This window comes from Rhinolophus sinicus, linkage group LG09, assembly GCF_036562045.2.
Source record: "Rhinolophus sinicus isolate RSC01 linkage group LG09, ASM3656204v1, whole genome shotgun sequence".
NCBI lineage: Eukaryota > Metazoa > Chordata > Mammalia > Chiroptera > Rhinolophidae > Rhinolophus > Rhinolophus sinicus.
In genome coordinates, this window is record NC_133758.1 from 33939820 (window position 1) to 33962273 (window position 22454).

The following is a 22454-nucleotide window of genomic DNA, read 5'->3' on the forward strand; positions in this document are numbered from 1 at the left end:
TGTAAACTAGTGCTGGATATGATATTAAAAAAAAGCAGAGCACAGTGAATTGTGAGGAAATCCTGAGGTTTTCTGTGACCTCAACTTAAAGAAGAATGATTTCAGTTGGATGGAATAAGCGCTTCCTGTCGGCCAGGGATTGGGGAATAAGATGGAGGGGAAGAGGACATAAAGATGCCACGTTTTTGAAAAATTGGGTGATATAAGGAAAAGAAGTGTTAGTAGAATTAGATGTAGCATCCAAGTAGATATTTGGGGAGAGGAAGATGTGGATTTTTGAAGGTAAAGAAAGGGGAGAGTAGGATGTTCTGATTTGAAACAGGAGAGGTTGAGAAAGTACTTGATGAAGATGTGAGGGAGAGAGCAGGAGGGAATGGGCGGAAAGAAAGGACTTTAGAGACAGAAGGTGAGGAAAAGAGGAAGGATGGAGATTAAAATAAATTGATTAGGAAAGGGAAGTAGGACATTGTTCTGAATGATCTAGACCTCATCCCTAGAGCAAAGGAAAGGTTATTCTCTGGTAATTAGAAGACTAGTTTGGATTCCGAAATAAGTTGGAAATTCGAGGCCGTGATGGAGATTCACTTCAAGATGAATACAGGAGTATTCATTAAATACATCTCAGCTATCTTGCCCACTGGATCTGGACATTGGGGTAAGTCACTTAGCCATTCTTTGCCTCCGTGTCCTCATCTGTATATGAGACTAAAGCCCTTTGGAATCCAAAATTCTAAGAAAGCAGTGAATAATTCACTTGAAGTGCATCCTCAATGAGTTGTCTCTTTATTGTAGAAGCCAATCCACATATTTAAAAAAAAAAAAAAAAGCTGCAGGACAAAAAATTCCATACTAATTTTAATGATTCTCTAATTATAATCATTTTTAGTTCTTTTCTTTGGATATGGAGTTTTACATTTCTTTGCATATAATAAAAATGGTCTTGAAAGTAGTAACAAATACTTTTTACAAAGAAAACCTCTTCCATTTAATAACTTAGGTGAACTTCCACAGTCACTTGGCAGTTTTGTTAAGCATCAAATTCTAATGTATTTGATCCCTTTTACCCTCATCTACCACTCCCCTCTGGGTGGTGAACACACAATGTGATATATAGATGATGTATTGCAGAATTGTACACTTGAAACCTATGTAACTTTACTAACAATTGTCACCCCAATAAACTTTAATTAAAAAAAAGTAAAACACGCAACATGAAAAAAATTCTAATGTATTTAACTATTACATACATCACAAGGATGAACTTGAGACAAAGCTAAAATATAATAATTTGCTTCTTTTTTTAAGAAGTTCCTTTTTTGTCTTTCCTTTCTATTACTTGGACAAAATCTGTCAGTCTGGAGTTGAATTCCTGATAGGTTGATTTGTCTTCTTTTTTCATTTATTTATTTATTTATTTGGCAAATACCTGCCTAATATGTATTGTGTGGTTCCAAGGCTGGATTAAGCCTTTTGAAGGGCTTAAACCCTGAAAACATTATGATAAGCCTTACAAGGAATGTAAAGTAAATGTAGTACTACACCATAAAAATAAGTGTTAGGCAGACTTAACATGATTGTTTTCATGTTTAATACCTTGATGATTTTTGGAATGTGTGGGGGGAGACAAATATAAACTATCCAAAAATCCTTTTCTGATGCTTCTACTTTGTGTGATTAGACATTTGTTGAGTAATTTTGCACTGGTACAAAGCACTATGATGGATACAAGTAAATGAGATACAGAAGCTGCCCTCACATAACTTACAGTCAAGAAGTTTTATGAGCAAATCCCCATTAATTTGTAGGGATGTGGTTTTTCTTTAGATAAGTGTAAAAGACTCTTTTTTCATAGACCAGTTCTCAGAGGGGCATAGATCAGCAGCCAATGTCATTTAAACTACTTTGACCTGCATAAGTCCATTAAAGGAATTTGCATGCCAAACATAACCAGCAAGGGTGGTATGACCCAGCACTCTGTAAAAGTGTTACCTCATTGATGGGAGCACAGTAAGACTTGCTGCAATGCTGAGCATGCCTCCTGCTTATATGTTAGGTAATGCTGTTAGGACATGGGGATATTCAGCAACAATGGCCTTGAAGAATACATAGTGAAGAAAGAGTTATCAGAAATGAAGGGCTTTGGGTATAGACAAGGGTGTGATTTTTCTAGATTCATGAGCCTTGTTAAATAGGTGAATCTTGTCCCTCATGGGCCAAGCTTTCAGATTGAGCAAGACAGCACTTCCCAGTGCTGTAGGTTTTTCTAAATCTGGCATGGCAAAATGATTTTACTCTGCGGCAACTAAAACTAATTTAATGATGATCAGTTTGTACTCTCTATTTTAATTAGAGTAAAAGAAGATGCTGGTTCTAAATCTGTAGTGAAATATGCAGTTAAGAACACCATATAAATGGAAATGACTTTGCTTAAATACAATTGATAAAACTGAACAGGGGAATGGAAATACTGTTTCCATTTTCTATAGAATATTTTACTGAAATTATAATATCTATAATCTATATCACTGTAATAGGTTCTCAAGAAAGCATACAGAATCCCTACTTTCGCTTGTATTCTGTTTAGCCTGTAGTAGTTTGTTAGTCCTTCCCGTGCTTCAGGCATTAGTGGACCCAATTACGGGAATTTAAGATGTTTGGTTCAAATAAATTGATGGACTATGTAATAAAGTATGTATTATTTTCTGCGTATTTTAGCCTGAGTTCTGAGAAATACTCTGACAAACGCTAGCTTGTATACCAAATAATTTCAGCTAAGTTCAAACTGTGGAGTTACTTTATCAGGTGGTCAAAGAGGTTTGTTTGTTTTTATTTTTTTAAAGAAAATATGGAATGAGAGGAAGCTAGACTGATGTAATGAACTAAAGAAATTGGATTATTCTTGGTACTAGATAAAGATAGGTTCATATGAGTTCTTTGCTGTAAAAGTTGGCCTTGATAGAAAAGACACCTTGAGATTTATTGTACATCACTGATTTAAGTTGACTAGTTGGACCTGACAAAATTGCAAGTAATTATTAGAAATCATTGGAAAAAAAATTCTCCTGGTTCTGTTTTGCTTTCCCATAGTGACCATGCCATTCCTTATAGCACTGCTACAACCATTCTCAGAGATTTCTTATATTTGATGCATAGTTAACATTGTTCTCTGTTGTACCTCCCCCTCTTACACGAATTTCATGAAAATAAAAACAAAGAAAAATAAATGCAGAATCAGTAACATTTATTTGGCTTGCTGTGTTATAACAGTGTAAGCTAGTGTCTGTCCAGGAGACTTGTCTAAGTAATGGAATAGTCATGTGGCAATCTTGGTCTCTGTGAGAGCAGGTTCGTCATCTTTATTCTCCCCAATCTGGCCCTCTAATTTGAACAAAGTCTAAAACCTTCAGATATATTAAGCAGACTATACAACATACGAATAGATGGCCACCCAGCTCTCAAATGGATTTGCCTTAAAGATACTACCAGTTTAAGTATCTTAAAGGTTTTCAGAATTGTCCAGATATGCTCCCTACTATACATTTTCACTTGTATCGACTTTGAGCAGAGAATATAAAGACTTTACATGGGTTTGTTTTTCGTTTGGTGAAAGTAAACATTCACAGTGAGGATAGCAGAACTGTAGAGGTAAGTAGAATAATTTGCTATCGTGGTGAATTTTCAGAAAAAAATAGTATTTTAAAGCACAGGTAGACTGCATATCTCCAAAGGACATTTATCCAAATCATCTGGTAAAATCAGTAGTAAAAATAAATTATAACTTTCCAAACCTTAAAAAGTGAAATGTTTTCTAAAAAAAGTTATGATAATGTAAAAATGAAACATTTTAATTACTCATAGAACAAATTCTTTGAGACATAATTTTCATAAGGCATATGAGAAACTTGTTATTGATTCCAAAGTAAAATATGGCAACAAACAAACAAACAAACAAACAATCCACACAAAACCTATCCAAAAACAGAAAATAAAATACAAAAGCCCAGAAACTTCTCTACAAAGAGAGAGAAAGTTCAATAAGCATACATGATTTTGATAAAAAGATACATTTTACTAAAGAATGACTAATTAGAAAATGGCGGATTAAAGGGATTGTATAGGATGTAATTAATTAAAAATAATCCTAAAAATAATGAAATAAGGTATCTTATAGATTCAATGAAAATACGTAAGCATCAGAATAAACTTTAATCAATTGTAACTAAAATAAGCTTTAATGGATCAACTTTATATGAAATTAAAAATGAAAATGTTTGTTTATTTCATGATACACAAATACTCTTATGTTCAAATGACATACTGTATAATGCTTATTAATCCCTGCCACATCGCAAGTTACAACGTCAATTGATCCTAAAGACCCATTAAAAAATCCATGGAATAGGGCTCATGTTTAAAGGGCAGCTTGGAACTAAAGCTACCAGTTTATATGATGCTCATTTATAACTAAATCCACTGGTTATGACCTCTCTTAATTAATAAACTGAATTCAAACTAACCAGCATACCACATATCAAAGATCTAAGTTGTTATTATAGAAACCCAACAATCCAGTTCCAAAATTAAGCAAGTAGAAACAAATATGAACCACAGCACTCTATCCTGCCAAATTGGATCATGATTTAACTGGCATTTGTCTCTGGATTATATTAACCTTACTGTGAGACTACAATTTTAATATTTTTGACATAAGTGAAATCAATGCAACACATTGGCGCTGCGCTTAGTTTTATCTCTAAAAAGAGAACTAATAACGTGTAAGGGGGACAATGATAAAACATTTCATTACATTTGTCTGACATCAACGTACAACTTGCATACCAGCATCACTGATTTTCCATTAGTAAGGACGAGTATTGTAATAATTATACTTACTTTTTAATTATAGCCATTCCTTCACCTACTATGTTATTTATAAATCTCCCATACTGCCATCTTTTTAAATAAAAAATTGTTGTTTTAAATAAAATCATAGCTTAGCAGTGCGGGGCTTTCCATATGAGTGACATGGATCCCAACCACATAAGAAAACAATGAGATTATTTGGATAGTGAGGCCAATCACAAACTGCTGTGATTTTAATTTTATAGGGATCCTATTTATATATTTTACAAACTACAGTGAATCTACCAGCAAAGATACCAAAAGAATGACAAAAAATATTTAGGTTAAAAAATTCAGGACACACCTGTAATATTACTTTAAAAGCCCACCTGCAAAAGGGAATCTGAACAGCAAAGTGCTATTAAATAGTGATATGACTTTTTCGAATTCAATCTTTTCCCAGCATGACTTAACAATGACTTCCATGTCACAGATGTGATATGATGAGTTGACACTTATGCCTTAATATGATCTCGAGTCTTCAATTAAAGAGAGAAACACTATTTAAACATGTAGTTCATAAAAATTACCTCGTCATTAACATAAACTTTTAATGGGTTTAGATTAGAAATAACAAGAAATAACATTTTCTAAAATGTTCTCACTTTACAATGAGAATGATCGTGGAGGATTTTTAACAGAATGCACTTACCAGAAAAATGAACAGCACTGCAGCTGTTGTAAAGAAGTGCCAGTTCATCGCTGCTGGGTTCTCTTACATCCAGGACCAAGGGAGTGTTGTTTGTTCTTCTCTGTTCTTTTTCTTTCCCCCACTCAGCTGGTGTCTGATTAAAATAATTTCTCAGTAGATGTTCTTACATGCAGGCTTTGAGGTGTTTCTGCCTTCTCCGGGAGAAGGACCGAAGGTACGTATAACCAGTCTAGATCCCCACCCTAAAAACTTGGGCTGGTCTCACTAAAATGCTTGACAAGATCATCATTGCTCCCAGGTAAAAGCTTAGGGACACACCCTGCTTCCAGCTGTAAGGTAACTCTCTGTAGGGCATGGAAGATTCACTCCTTTTCTGAAGGTTTTCAGTGGCAGGTGTTTAAAAAGATCAGAAGTATGGAGAATTATACAATTGATAAGGGCTTTTCACCCTATGCTTTATTCACAGGTTGTTTAGCTTCTTTGCATATTAAAAAGGCAAGTGTAGTCTGGATGCTTATATTATTCAGAGGATTATCCGGCCCATGCTCATAGCCAGACACTCAGGTCACAGTAGAAAATCATAAACTTTCCATTTCAGTGGATGTTAGGAAATAGTCATTTTCAGAGCTGTCCTTTGAGAGACAGAAAATTTGCCAATGTTAAGAATCAGGATTTTTAAAAAAGTATTAATTCAAACAAGCAAAACTATGATACTTACAATTATAAGGTCCTCTGCATGACACAGTTCCCTTTAAGTGACCAGTCTAAGTCTGAGGAAGTCTCTATTTTTTCCTCTAAATGAATATCTTCTCTTCCCCAACTAATTTTCTCTCTTTAAAGTTCTGCCCTTTTCAAGTGCAGTAATTTTTTTTAATGTCACTAAGTCCGATTAAAAGTAAACAATCAAAACCTCCAATTAAAATCCTGTTGCTAATTTATAAAACTGAGGATCAGTGCCTGAAATACTAATGGAGCACAGAAAGCTACTCTTCAGGTGAGGTGGGTTAGAAGTCGGTGATGATTCCCAAGCACAGAGCCAAGAATCTGTATAGTGAGCCAATTAGAACATGGGGAATACATTGAAGAAACTGCTGCCCACACATGCAAATGGGAAACTGAGCAGCCCTGAGGTTTGTGAAAATAATTAGTGACTCTTACAAGGCATCATTTGATAGTGTTCTTGGGATATGCTGTCTTCACCTCGCAATGTCTAGGATAAATATTATGAGTGGCAGGAAGGAAGACTATGGAGTTTGAAATGGCAGTCTGAAACAAAAGCCCTATTGGATAAGAAGTTGATTATGGCCAAAAAGTTGCCAAAAATATCCCCCAAATGAAGGCTATCTCTGAGGGCAGAGCTTCTACAGAGTGCTTTCATTTACTGTGGGTGTCTGGCAAAGAGGGCTACTCAACAGCAGTTTAAAATTCCATACTATTCATTGTGGAGGTAAGGAGGTAGGCTGCCTATATTTACTTGCGGTGAATATGAATGAGTATAATTGGAACTGGCTGATATGAATAAATAAAATGAAATAAGCTGGTCAGGCCAAATTTCTCATTGGTTGAGTAAAATAGAGAGTGTTGATCTATGACTTAATCTGAACAATAAATTCGTAGTAAGATTGTATGACCATGAATGACTGAAGACTCACTGGACACCAGAGAAGAAAAAAATCTACTCTTGCATCTTGACAGTGGCAAGTGAATGCTTTATCCACTTTGAATTCTGGGCATGGCACTAGGGTGTGCTCAGGCCCTCTTCACCCATTTAATGACTCTCCCCCAAGCCCAACCTTGGCTCCACTCCAATTCAATGTCCTGCTCCAACAATCCCAACCAACGAGAGCATTTATAAGGCAGCCACCTCTCTAGCACCTTTCTGAGAGGAGGTGTGGCTGAACCCCAAGGTTGTAGAGCTGTGCCTATCTTGACCATCACGTGAGAACTAGTGACATTAAACACAAGTGGGAAAGGGATTTGATGAATCACCACTGCTCCTCCTTTGCCTCTTTCCCTGCTGTTTTCTCTTTCCTACTCATTTTAATGTCCTTAGTGCAGCGTTGTCCAATAGAACTTTCTGAAATGTGGAAATGTTCTCTATCCGTGCTATCCAGTATCATAGCCACTAACCATATGTGGCTATTGAGCCTTTGAAATGTGGCTGCCATGACTAAAGAACTGAATTTTTACCTTTTTTTAATTTTAATTAATTTAAATTTAAATAACCACATGAGGCCAGTGGTTTTGCACAGTGCTTTTCTCTTCTATCTCATTCTGTGCTTTGACTCCTTCTGTTCTTTATAAATTCAATTCCTTTTCTCAATTGAGGGAATTCTAGCTTTGCTCCAGTTTCCAATCAGCACCTTTTGGTTCTCTTTTCTTTATGTACTCCTATTATCTCAGTTGGTCCAATCCTTTTTCCTGACTCTTTACTGATCCTATTCCCGGATGCTAGTGAGTTAGGATACTTTAAAAGATAGGCAACACAAGCCCCTCTCATTTCCATATTCACATTTCCCAGCCACCTTATCTGTCAGTTCACACTACACTGTCGCATACCTGTGCTACACAAGTTTGCTCCTTCAGTCTGGTCTCATGCCTGGTTTCTACTCTGAGCATTGTTTATTAAATGTAGCTGCACGTGTATACCAACAGTTCTCATTTCATGGAAATTTTATGAAATTTGGGGTGATTTTTCTGTTTGGAATTTCCCTGGTAAACTAATAGATTTTCTCACAGGGATCAAGATTTTTCTGGGAAAAGAATTTTCCTGTCTTTCATAAGTCTCCGCAAACTCTAGAATATCATCCCACGTGCCTATGTTTCTGTATCTGTTCACAGCTGAGGATACTGTAATATCCTGTTGAAAGAAAAAAATAATCAGCGTCTTTCATGAAAGGTGATGGATTTTACTGATCTGGATTAAGCCTAATTAAAGTAACTGACTATTCTATTCTCCTTCACTTGCATAGCACCCATAGCATGGACTCATACATTTCACAGAAACCCTTTGGAATATGCTTTTATGTTACATGTAAACCTCTGGTTTCATGGGTGTCTCTGAATTACCCTAATAAGCTCTACAAATTGTTTAAAAAATAAGTGAAACGTAAAAATAAATCCCAAAAGTAGAGAAATTGAGGTAAATATATGGAGAATAATATAAATATATATTTTTTTGTATTTGCCACTATATTAATGTTCCTGTGGATGTATTGAGTCCAGATCTTGTTGACATTATTTAAAATCAGATTATTCCTCAATGAGTCACATCTGGAGGATGGAGGCTGCTGTTTTAGAATAAAAGAGGCTTTTCTTTTAATATATAACAATCAAATGCAGTGTCTTATCCCTGATTTGAACTAAATAGCTATAGAAATAATTTTGGGGAAACTTAGAGAAATTTAAATACTGGCTGTTAGGGAGTTATTATCAATTTTATTACATTATGTAGTAATAGGTCTTTATTTTTAAAGATACATGTTAAATTACGTACGGGCAAAACCTCATGATGCAAAAGTTTTCTTTATTGTAATTCAGCAATAAAATAGATGTAAATATAGCAAAATATTAACAATTATCAAATCTAAATGGTAGTATACCTCTCTCTCTCTCTCTCTCTCTCTCTCTCTCTCTCTCTCTCTCTCTCTCTGTATATTTGACCATTTTTATAGTAAAGAAGAATAATGGACTAAAATAGTGGTTGGCAAGTTATAGCCATTGGCTAAATCTGGCCCACTGCCTTTTTCTTCTTTTTTTTTTTTAACACAACCATTCTTATTTGCTTATGTGTTGTCTGTGGCTGCTTTCCCTCTACAACAGTGGACTGAGTAACTATGACAGAAATCATGTGGCCTGTAAAGCCTAAAATAATTACTTATCTGGCCCTTTACAGAAAATGTTCGTTGACCTGTGAACTAGATGAATAGGTTATAATTTGTCATACAAAATATGACTTGTAAGTGAATTAGTCAATCTTAGGAGAGTATGCAAAGTTGATTGAAAGAGTGAAGAGAAATTATGATGACTAGAGCAACCATTAAAATTAAAGCAATTAATCACTGAGGAAAAGATACATCTTTATGATCAAATCATATTTTTAGTTTTATGTTTTCAGAAAGACGTTATTTAATTGATTAGAATGTTCTACAGCCTAACTCTTCTTCCTTTCTTTTAAACCAGATTTAAGGAAAACCTTAATTTTATTTCTGTCTAGTCAGTTCTGGGATAAGAGTTCAACAGCATCACATCTTGAAGTATTTTTCTCTGTACAGAAAGAATATTCATAAGTGGGGAAAATCTCAAATGATTTTGAGAACATTGGACTCTATCTTAATAATTAAATTGTGTATGATAAGTAAGAGTAGGGAAAGAGACTAAATTATTACTGTATATTCTTTTTTTAAAAAAAATTCTAATTAAGCATCCCCTGCATGTTCATTACTGTCCTAGATGCTGCAGTACATTCAAAATAACTTTGAACTCTGCCCTTAAAGAGGTTACATTATAGCTGCAAGCATACTGAGATAGAAATATTACTACTCCTTTCTGGAAGACTGTTCTACTCAGACATCTGTATGTATTAGCTACCACCCCAGTGACCCTTATGATTGCAAATGCAAATTCAATTCTTCCTTTTTCTATATAATAAGTTACCATTGGTTCAGTTCTAATTTTTTCTTTGGCCTACCAAATGCCTTGCATTATACTAGAGACTGGAGTTATAAAGATGGATGCATCATGGTTCTTGCCCTCAAGTGGCTCCAGGCTAGCTGGAATGAGAAAAACAGACTTTCCCTCAACTTGCTAAATGGAAGCATGCATAGAGTGCTATGGGAACCCTTAGCCCATTTTGTTGGAGGTGACGTCAGATAAATCTTATATAACAGGCCCTCAAATAATTAATGTCATTTTGTTATAGCATTGATGAGATGCTGTAGGAACTTAACTCTTCTTTATACCAATTAACTGGTGGTAAAATTGATTTCATTTTATGTTGTCTTGCTTCAAGTCGCAGAACCTATCGATGATGTTAAGTGACGACGTACTGATGTTGGAGGCTACACCTTTATGACATAATACAATTAATTTCTAAAACGTTTGATTTTTTTTCTTTTTTTTGTTGTTTCCCTAAATCAATTCAGGCTATACTTTCAAATTTATAATCTACTTTAGTCTCAACTTTGCCTTTCTGTCTTCATTTCTGCTGCCAAACAATGTGATAAAAAAATATGGTGAGTGTTTAAATTAAAAAAAAAATTATTATGGTAAAATACATATTGCCATTAATCCCCCTCAAAATACTTCCTTTCACTTTGAACACACTTATCCCATCTTTCTTGCTACTTGCTGAAGCAGTTCTGGAAGTCTCTTTCATGAGTGTCTTTAGTTGAGCTGTTGTGGCTGCCTCGATGTCCTGAATTGATTCAAAATGTTTACCTTTCATGGTCATTTTGACTTTGGGGAAAAGCCAGAAGTCGCACGCTGCCAGATCTGGTGAATAAGGTGAATGAGGGCATACCATAATGTTTTTATTTGACAGAAATTGCCATACCAGAAGCGATGTGTGACACAGAGCCTCTCCGTTATGAGCACAAAACAGAGTGAATGCAGCTGCTGAGTATTATCCAACAGAAAGGCAGCGATCGTCAATATGGAGAGTGTGCGTCAAACCTTAGTAACAGTGCGTGACAGGTTTCAATTTGTTCAGTGCAGTCAATCAGGTGTGAGCTACAGTTATGAGAAGGTGCTGCAAATCATCCTCCATCATGACAGTGCTTCCTGTCACATGTCACTTCTGGTACATGGCAATTTTTGTCAAATAAAAACATTAAGGTCTGTCCTCATCCACCTTATTCACTGGATTTGGCACCGTGCAACTTCTGGCTCTTCCCCAAACTCAAAATAATTCAGGACATTGAGGCAGTCACAACAGCGCAACTAAAGACACTCATGAAAGAGGACTCAAGAACAACTTCAAAAAGTGGCAAGAACAATGGGATAAGTGTATTCAAAGCAAAGGATAATGTTTTGAGAGGGATGAATGGCAATATGTCTTTTACTGTAATAATTATTTATTTATTTAAACATTCACTGTATTGTTTGGTCACACCTCCTAGATCTTCCCCTGGCCCTCTTCACCTGGCTTTGCTGTGCCAAACTACTAATTACACCTCTCACTCTTCCCTTTTCATCCCTTTTGTAGTCATTGTCCAGAATAGTGTTTTTGAAACATTGCTTTCCTAATATCATGCCTCTTCTCAAGAAACCACAGTAACTCCATATTTTCTACCAAATCAAAACATATTTATATTGCATAACCTATGTCCCAGGTTATTTACTGTATTTGGTAGAAACAATTACCAAATACAATTACCTCCACAGTCTTAAGGTTTTCTACCATTGCCTTTCATTTTTGAAGAAACTACGTTTGATGATGATGATACCAGTATATTTCAGGGTAAGATACTGATTGATATTTATTTAGAATATTTTCTATTCAAGGGTGTGTGTATAGCTTATGAGCAGGTAAAAAGTTTACTTCATTATTGTTTACGGTGACTTTAAAAATTCAATTCCACCAACACTTTTTGAGCCCTACTAGGCAGCGTGCTAGTTGACAGCAGAAAGAAACATAGGTCATAGAAGTTTCTATTTTCAAGAAGGCTATAATCTTGACTGGATCTCGAAGGGGTGATGAGGCTTGTCTCTATTACAAGGCACATTGACATATGTGTTATAGGAAAGGACTGTAGTGTTTTGTGAGCCCTGAAAAAGGGAAATAATTTCCACATTATGGGCACTGGCGAACACTTCATGGAAGATTTTGAAATTTTCAGGGTGACTACATTCTCAACAAATGAAGATGTAGATGGAAAAGATGGCAGAAAGGAAGATGTATTTTTCAGGCCCAAAAAGAGTCAGATTGAACCTATGTGTATTATTGGTACAGTACTGTGTGTACTATGTGTACAGAGGAAACAGTGCTGATGTGTTAACACAATGTGGAGGTCTTTGAATGCCCTACTGAAGAATTTGTATGATATTCGATGGCAGACAAAGAACCACTATGGGCTTTAGAATAAGGTATTGACCTAGTCAAAGTTGTGTTTAAGGAATTTGTCTTGGAAACTATGATGAATTGATGCGGAAGAGACACTAGAGAGAGAAAGATAAGTTTGGAGGCCAATTAAAATTCTCTCTAGGAATGTAAGGTGGTTCAATGTTAGAAAATTTGATTACAATATTTAACCATTGTAAAAACTAAAATTGAAAAAAAAGGTAGCTTCTGTAGGTGCTTTAAAAACCTTGATATATTTTATCATCTATTTTTAAAGGAAATAATAAAATATAAAGAAATGGTATGGTCATGAACTTGGTAAAAATGATGTATCATACAAAAATCTGCCATACTTAGTGTGAAAATGGTAAACACAATTTTTTTTTAATTTTTAAAAATATATTTTTCAATTACAGTTGACATATAATATTATATTAGTTTCAGGTATACAAAACAACATAGTGATTAGACATTGATATACTTCACAAAGTGATTACCCTAATAATTCTATTACCCATCTGACACTGTACATAGTTATTACAATATTATTGACTATACTCCCTGTGTTGTACTTTACATCCCTGTGATTATTTTTTCTTTTCAATTATAGTTGACCTTCAAGATAAACACATTTTTATTAAAATCAGCATAAAGTTCCTACTATTATATTACTTAATATTTTCTGGAATACTCAAATATAAATATTGGAAGGTAGTTAAAATTATAATTATTCACAGATCATACATTTTTCTACATAGAAATTCCAAGAGAATTAATTTAAAAATATTGCAAATGACATAAAAAATTATCAAACTGGCTGAATACCTAACTAATAAACAATATTCAGTAATCTAAAGAATTATTAGTTAGGGAATATAAGGAAATAAATATAATAAAATAGTTTATAGTAGCAACTATAGTGTACACTATTTAATAATGAAGCAGAGAAGAAATGTGTAGAAACTGCACGTGAAAACTTTTAAGCTTTCCTGAGGGAGATAAAGTAGACATGAATAAATAGAAAGATATAGTTTGTATTTGTACAGAAAGATGCAATATGATAAAGAAATCCCCCAAATCCTTTTTTTTTTGGAACTTGACAAAATAATTTCATATTCATATGGAATAACAAACAAATAACCAAGAAAAGAAATTAAAATTCTAGTATATGAAAAATATAGTAATGAGAGACATCAAGCCTAATAAGGTATAAAACATAATGCTACAGTAATTAACACAATTAGGAATTGGAAAATGAATAAAAAGATCAATGAAGTAGATTAAGGATTTCAGGAATAGATTTAACGTATGGTTAAGAAAAGATCTCTAGTCTGAAATACAGATGGGTTTTCAAATCACTGTTCAAATCACTGTTGAACAAGTGGCTGGATACTTAGAACAAAATAATATACTCTTTATACCAGAAAAAATTCCAGATGGAAAAAGATTTAAAAGTAAAGGAAGCCATTCATAAAAGAAAAAGACTGAGTAAAAATTTAAATACCTTGACAAGAGGAATGTTTATCTAAATCCAAATCCTACAGTGTAAAGTGTTGATGAACTTCAGAAACATAAAAATCAAAAAGTGGACATAGCAAACAAGTGTAAGCAAAGGAAAAGAAAATGGTGGTTAAGTTATAAAAAATGATCTTTTACATGTGTGACAATAAAAGTTCAGTTCTCATAATATATAATGAGCTCATGCAAATCTGTAGGAAAAAATTTACAACCCAAAAGATAAACAGGCAAAGGATGTAAATAGATCTTTCACTTAAAAGAACATAAAATGGTTGATAGGCAGAAGAAAAGATGCTCAACCTTAGTCAGAATTAGATATATAAATAACAGCAACAAATACAAGTAAAAATATTTCACAGATCAGATTAGCATTTGATAACAAAAACATTGGATAGTACCCACTGTTGGGGAGGAAGTAGGAAAGTAGGAAATCATCTCTTTAACTGAAAGTGGAAGTGAAAGTTGGTACAATGTTTTGGAAAAGCTATTTGACAATAGCTAACAAAACTTAAATACTCGTATACATACACTTTGATGCAACAATTTAGTCTCTGAATTTAGTTCCGGATACATTGGTACAACTGATTAAAAAATGCGCATGCAAAGATGTTCATTGCATTATTGTAATAGTGAAGAAATGATAATAACCCAAATGTCTATCAGAGAGAATTTGTTAAATAAATTAGGGTATATTTGCATAAAAAAATGAGGCAGATCTCTACATACTGATATGGAAAGAATCTTTTAAAGTTACAGTAAATTTAAAAGATGCAGAGCATCTATAAGATGTAGAACAGTGTGTACACACTTTTGCATGAAAATATATTTTGTGTACACCCATTTTTATATATGTATAGAAATTTTCTGGAATTATTTACAAAAATCTGTTTATTGGAGAAGAAATTGCATGTTTAATTTTATATTCTAATCCATTTCATCATTAGCAGGCTTTGATTTTGTAACAAAAAGTGAAAATATTTTAAGCTTCATAATTGACATTTTAGAAATAGATGAGATAATGTGAAGTGTCTATCTGAAGACAGTTAGAAAGATAGATCTGACAATTAAGTTCGCGAACTTTTTGTAACGCTGTTGCTAACCTTTTTTGATATTGATATCAGAGGGATTATTCATTATGAATTTGTACCAACTGGACGGTTAAGCAAGTTTACTATTTGGAAGCGCTGAAAAGACTGTGAAAAAATTAGACGAAAATGACCTGAACTTTTCACCAACAATTCATGGCTCTTGCATCATGACAACACACCAGCTCACACAGCACTGTTTGTGAGGGAGTTCTTAGCCAGTAAACAAATAACTGTATTGGAACACCCTCCCTACTCACCTGATCTGGCCCCCAATGACTTCTTTCTTTACCTGAAGATAAAGGAAATATTGAAAGGAAGACATTTGGATGACACTCAGGACATCAAGGGTAATACGATGACGGCTCTGATGGCCATTCCAGAAAAAGAGTTCTAAAATTGCTTTGAAGGGTGGATTAGGTGCTGGTGTCAGTGCATAGCTTCCCAAGGGGAGTACTTCGAAGGTGACCATAGTGATATTCAGCAATGAGGTATGTAGCACTTTTTCTAGGATGAGTTCGGGAATTTGATTGTTCGACCTCGTATATGTGAAAGTTGTCAGGTTGAAGGCCACAATGAAATTGGGTGAGTAGAGGAAATCACTTAGGGAGAGCATGAAGAGAAAAACATGAAAATATCTGAAGAGAAAATTGCATTTTTACATTTGTTTGGTTAAGGGGAAGAAGAGTCCACAAAACATACAGAAAAGGTGCTTCAAAGAAGTGGTAAAACCCGTTTGGTCCAACGTAATTTAAATCAAAGGAAGAATTTTGAGATGAAAAGGTTCCGGACCAGTCCTGAAGATAGGAGAAAAATAGGAAGAGCAAACATTCTTATTTCTTTCCCAACTCTGGCCCTTACTATTCTGCTTCTTTGCAGGCATATTCTTCTCTAAGCACCCACTGGACCATTGATGCATTGTTTCCTTGTAGGCGTGGTCCTATATCCCTCTTCCCTGTCTGTAGTTCTCCATTGGTCTCATGTGATCTATTCAGTTCAGGTCTTTTTTATTCTGAACTCCAGACCTACACAACCAAATGCCTACTTGACATCTCCTGTTGGAAGTTTTAAATACAGCTCAAATTAAACAGGCTGAAAATTTATGTTCTCCTTTTTAGGAAGGGTTCCTCCTCTTTTACAAGGCAATAACACTACCATCTATCTAGTTGTATAAGACGGAAGCCTAAGATGTTATCGATACCTTTTTCTTCCTATCAGTCCTTTTCCAAGCCATCACCATGTTCTATTTTACATCTAAAATCTCTCTCAAATTCATTCCCCTTTCTCTATCTTCACTACCACTCTCTGAGCCAAGTGATTATTGTGTCTCACCTTGATTGCTGCTCTAACTTCCTAACAGATCTACATCCGTTCTGGCCAGCCTCTGATCTGTTTAATACACTAGTGCTGGAAAAAGTATTTCCAAGAGCAACCCTAAGCATATCATCTCTTTTAAAAAACTTTCAATGGCTCTTTCAATTAGGGGGAACAAAAATCAAGGTCCTTTTACATCTTGTCCTTTGCAGCTATCATAGTTGCACGTTTACATGTATTTGTGTTGTGATTACTCTCTGTTCTCACCACTAGATTGTTATGCCCAAGAGAATAGGAACCATGCATATATTTTTAATCAAAATTGTATTCCTGGAATCTAGCACATGATAGTGCTTAATAAATATTTTTGAATTAATAAAGAAATAAATGAAGGCAACATGGAATTTCAAGGACAAAGAGTATGTGTGTTTCAGACTTTGCTGAGTGATCTAAGATGATGGTAAATAATAAGAAGAAGCTAAAAAATTTGAGAATAGATAATCATTAGGAATTCCATAATCATCTAGAATATCGTGAAAGTGGGTATTGACAAGAGTATCCAAGGAGATAGACTATCGCGTATGTTCTAGAAAAGGGAGAAAAGTGAGGAATAGATCCCCTAAGTGATAAATTCTAAAAAAATGCAGGGTATAAGGGTCTAGAGGTCTGAATGAGGTCAAAAACATGTATTAGAAGCAAAGGAATGAGATTTTTGGAAGCAATAATAGGCGGTGGTACTAAAATTTTCATATTAGAATTTAAATGTTAATAGTGGAACAATTTCTCAAGGCTTAGGGTGTGGCCATAGGAACTGGTTTTTATGACAGTACAAATTGTACTCTAGATATTATGTACATGCTTCCTGAGAGTTAAGAGCTCCTTAAAGTTGGGGGGCATGCCTTCTTCCCTGGCCTTCCTTAGCATCGCTTGGGACCCCCATATATGCCTAATCAATATTTTAAGTTAAATTGAATTACAGGCCTATTTTTCAGAAATTTTTCCACTTTAGTTCTTATAGCATGTTTCTAAAATCCATGTCTCAGTTACCTCCATATAAACTCTCTTTCTACAACCTTTTAAAAAATAATCGGTATTTGTTGCATTCATTTTCTCATCATTTCATCTCAAGCAGTAATTTTGTTTTTTTCATTTTCCTATCATTGGGATTTCAAGGATAAATCTGTGGTTGTAGTCAGTAAGCAGTGCATATTTTTGGGTAATTATGACAGAGTTACAACAAGAAACCTGGCAACAGATTTTTTAAAACATGTTTCTGGTTCTTGGGAGGGTTTTTCATCTCATGCAACTGCAAACTCATCAAAATTCCATGATATAATCAACAAGGTACTAAGAAATGCTGATGACTAACTTCTGGAATTGCACATCTAAGCAGTCAAACTTGTGTATTATGAGTCACAGAACTGTAGACTTAGAGTCAGTGAGAAGAACACCCAGGAAAATCTGCATACATTCAGAGATATTGATTGAGAAGTAAGTATAAGAGATACTCCCAATTCTATCAGGACTCTTGTGTCAATATCATATCATTAACTTTCATCTCAGACTAATCATATCAAAGAGTAAGTAGAGGAACTTAATAAAAGTTCTTACCATCAAAAATATTTACTTACATCCAAAGATATTAAATTTGATGGTAATAAATGTGTAAAATAAAATAATTGAAAACTATTTCTCAAAGTGTCCTTAAAATGTCAGTCCTTAGGCCTTATTTTATATTTACTGAATCCACATGTTTAGAGGGTGGGGCCCAGAAAACTATATCATTAATAAGTGCCCAAAGTGGATTAGATGTATCTTAAAGTTTGAGAACCGCTGACATAGAAACTTAGTTAATAAGATTTTATTCCTAAGTTATCTTGGTACATATATCACAACTGTTACATAAATGATTAGAGACATAGTGATCCTGGTATTATTGTATTATTTAAGCTGTTACTGCCCATTTCTGACATTTTCAGCAATGGTGAACAGCCCGAATATTTCCATTAATTAGGAGAAATTGGTTGGCATAGAGGGAAAGAAGACAAACTTGGGAGTCAGACAAATTGAGATCAAATCCTGAATCTTCCACTGTGTGGCCTTGGCCAAATCAATCAACCAATATCCATGAGTTTCAGTTTTCTCATCTGAAAAATGGAGATAATATCTGCTTAATAGGCAAGGGTTTGTGAGGATTAAATGAGGGGCACGAGAAATCATGGTGAGTTTGTAGAACTTCAAGTAATTCAATAGAGATGAAATGAAGCCTGTGAAGGGAAGTATGTGAGAAGAGTCTTAATAGAGGAGTTAATATTTGAGATGGATCTTAATGGGATGTGGACAATGTCTGTAGATGGAGAAAGACATGGGGAAAAGAAGCACATCATCCTAGAGGGAACAGATTGTGCCAAAGTCACAATGAGCCAAAGCCTGGAGAATTGAAAGCAACAGGACTTCGTAAGTGATTGATTGTTCTTGGGGTTAGCTCTGCTGTAACTAGCCCTACTTTATTTTACTCCAAGAGGAGACACATGTGAACTTCCTTTCTTTGCTCTAGAATGGTGTTACAAAGGGCCTCACACAGGGACGGCATGCCTTGAGGGTTATCATTGTCTTTTTGCCACTATTTTCTCATTAGGACACACCTAGCAGGTGTCTGCAGTCATCACTTCCTTGTTCACAGCAGCCCACATCAGAATTACTTTTGTGAATGTCAAGTGTTACTTTCGTAGGTTTATTCAACTGTTGGTTTATGTTACTCATCTGTGAAGCAACAACTTAGGATGCCACGTGATAAGCTGCATCTCCTCAGCACAAGTGAAAAATGAGACTCCTGATGGGCAAGTTTCGTGTCCATTATTTATACAACCAGAATCCAAAACAACTCTCTTAAGTGCTAGGTATTCCACTCCAAACATTTGTTTGTTTAACAATTTATTATTGTTGCTTATCTATTATGTATGTTCTTTCTAGAGGATGATCTCAGCCTGAGTGTGTGTGTGTGTGTGTGTGTGTGTGCATTTGGTGTGAATGTCTTTGCTGCAAACTCCTCACAATATACTAAATATTGTCCTTCTCTCATTGCCTTTTGTTTGTCATGAAGACTTTTAGATTTGGAAAAAGTCCCATGGGCTAGATATCCCATTGTGAAATCCCCACACGACTCTCTCCCTTATTCTAGAAATATGGGCTCTTTTTGACATTGAATGAAACCTTACCCATAAACCTGCTTGGGCCAGTCTTCCTCCATGCCAGGAGCCTTCATTAAAAGCAGTTTGACCTTCAGTAGTTACTTTCTCTTTAAATAAAGCATTTCCCAGAAGGCTTCTTTGTTGTGAGGCAGGTGGTGTAAATAGAGTTACACAAATAGGGTATGATATGGTCTGGCCCAAAGGCCAACAAGGAATTTTACCTGCTTTTCAAATGCCCCCTCCTCCACCCACACTCAGATCCAACAGATACTCACTTGGTGAAAGAATACCCATTGATTATTAAAACAACAACAACAAAATCCCGTAAGTGGAATAATTTGGGAAGGTGATGGATAATAAATTTATAACCTGACAATTACTGAAATTTAAAAATTTATTTATTCATGCAATAAATGTGAATTGAGTTCTTATTACGTGTCAGGTACTATGCTAAGTGTTGGAAATCTAAGATATTCATAAGGAGGTCACACTTCAGAGAGCATGATGCCTTTGTGGAGAAAATGATAGTATTAATTTATATTTATATTCATATTTTTATATTTATATACTTATATATTTATAATTTTCCTTAGGTCAGTGGAGCCCAACCTATAAGCCAGGACCTTGGCAGGTTAAAATTATTACAAGGAGCCTCTTATATCTTACATTTACCCATCGTTGTCCATAGACTAAATAATTGATAGACCCAAACTTACATAATCCCCATTTATTATTTACAGTAAACAATTAGTACTTCCAAAAATTTATTCCAATTTTCAAATGATTATAAAATATTTCAAATATTTATAAAAATTGTCCTACTTGTAAAATACAATAAAATACAAATTAAATTAATGAAATTGTAACTTTAGTCACTGAGTATTTTCTTGACAGATATTAATTAGTAGAATTACAATCCAGTCAAAAGATTTTATATAAATGTAAAATATATAAACATTTAAAAGGGGAATCTCAGGGGCCAGCCCAGTGGCTCAGGCGGTTAGAGCTCCATGCTCCTAACTCCGAAAGCTGCTGGTCCGATTCCCACATGGGCCAGTGGGCTCTCAACCAGAAGGTTGCCAGTTCAACTCCTTGAGTCCCGCAAGGGATGGTGGGCAGTGCCCCCTGCAACTAAGATTGAACACGGCACCTTGAGCTGAGCTGCCTTCCAGATGGCTCAGTTGGTTGGAGCGCAGGCTCTCAACCACAAGGTTGCCGGTTTGACTCCAGCAAGAGATGGTGGGCTGCGCCCCCTGCAACTAGCAATGGCAACTGGACCTGGAGCTGAGCTGCGCCCTCCACAACTAAGATTGAAAGGACAACAACTTGACTTGGGAAAAAGTCCTGGAAGTACACACTGTTCCCCAATAAAGTCCTGTTCCCCTGCCCAAATAAAATCTTAAAAAAAAAAAAAAAAAATGGTGGGGGGGGAAATCTCATAATTTAAAAATAGGAAACACCCGAGAACCACTTAAACTATTAAAATGAATAAGCTTAAGATATTTATTTTAAAAGAAATAATGAGTTACTCATTGTTTTTTTCATCCACTCAGAGAATTTTCTAAGTTTTTGAGAATTTAATATTATTATTTCATTTATTCCACTAGTATTTATTTAGGGCCTACAACTAGATACTATAACTAGCATAAAGTATTGCATAAAACCTGACTAATGTAAGTTAACTATTTAAAAGATACATGGATAAATTAACTTCTCTGCAATTAATCTACTTTTCTCATTAATGTTTGCATAAAGTTGTTAATGTTTCAAGTAAAATGTTATTGACCCTAATAAATAATATGGTCTTCAAGTATGAATGCAGGAAAATAAAAATGGATGCAACAAAACTCTTTTTAATCACAAAAACTGGAAAAAAGGTTAGTTTTCCTCTAATTTGGTCCTTGACCTGATGCTTGAATTACCCTTTCATATTATATGTGTGATGCAAAATTGTAAAAAGTTTTAAACTTTCCAAACTTCAAAAATTAATAAATGCATTGAAATAATCCCTAATCATATTGTTTTATATTCACAAATAGTAACAGAATGTAAGTACTGAAAATGAAAACTGAATATAAAATCAAAAATTCTGGTAATTATCTGCCATATGCATTGTACTGCAATAGAAGTAGCCAATCAAGAGGTTTTTAAATGAAATGAAAAGTACTTGAAAACTTTCTTAACTCCTAAATTTAAAGTATATTTTAAATGAAACATCTGTTTCTTTTGCACACATTTATGAAATTAATTCTTAACTATCTTTTGAAATATCTTTGTTTTTAAGGATTGTATGTATAGTTTAATTGTTTTTGAATTTCAGATAGTTATGGCACTTAAAACTGAAGATTATAAAAACTTGCTAAAAGATAAGTGGATGTTTCAGTCATCTAAGTTATGTCTGGAACCAGCCAATACTCGATAGCAATGAACAAATGAATAGTTGTGACAGTCTTATCCATCTTCTCAGACCTGTGTATATCCTTAGTTCAGGGCCTGTTGCTTAGTAGGGGCTAGTTAAACATCAAGATGGTATTTGCAGAATCTAGCCAGATAATAACCTTCCTGAACTTTAAAAGTTGATTAATTATGAGGTTGATGCATATTAGACTTTCCCAGATCCCCACCTGAAAGCAATACTGGGAAAAAGTGGTGATGTATAGTTGCCAAATCCTCTAAGTTTGGGTGAATATTTGATTTAAATGGTAAGCCCTTGATTTCAAAATGATTTTGAA

The 22454-nt window shown here is 34.7% G+C and overlaps 2 protein-coding genes across 2 annotated transcripts in view; one reads left to right on the forward strand and one right to left on the reverse strand.

Moving 5' to 3' along the window:
• Window positions 1–6163, reverse strand: part of DSG1 (desmoglein 1) — a 35489-nt gene extending 29326 nt beyond the window's left edge. Inside the window, exon 1 of the mRNA XM_019741171.2 lies at window positions 5555–6163. Within this exon, the coding sequence (XP_019596730.2) occupies window positions 5555–5602 (48 nt within the window). The 5' untranslated portion in view covers window positions 5603–6163. The remainder of the gene's footprint in view (window positions 1–5554) is intronic.
• The window catches only part of DSC1 (desmocollin 1), a 313848-nt gene that overhangs the window by 161496 nt on the left and 129898 nt on the right, over window positions 1–22454 (forward strand). The gene's annotated exons all lie outside the window — the stretch shown is intronic.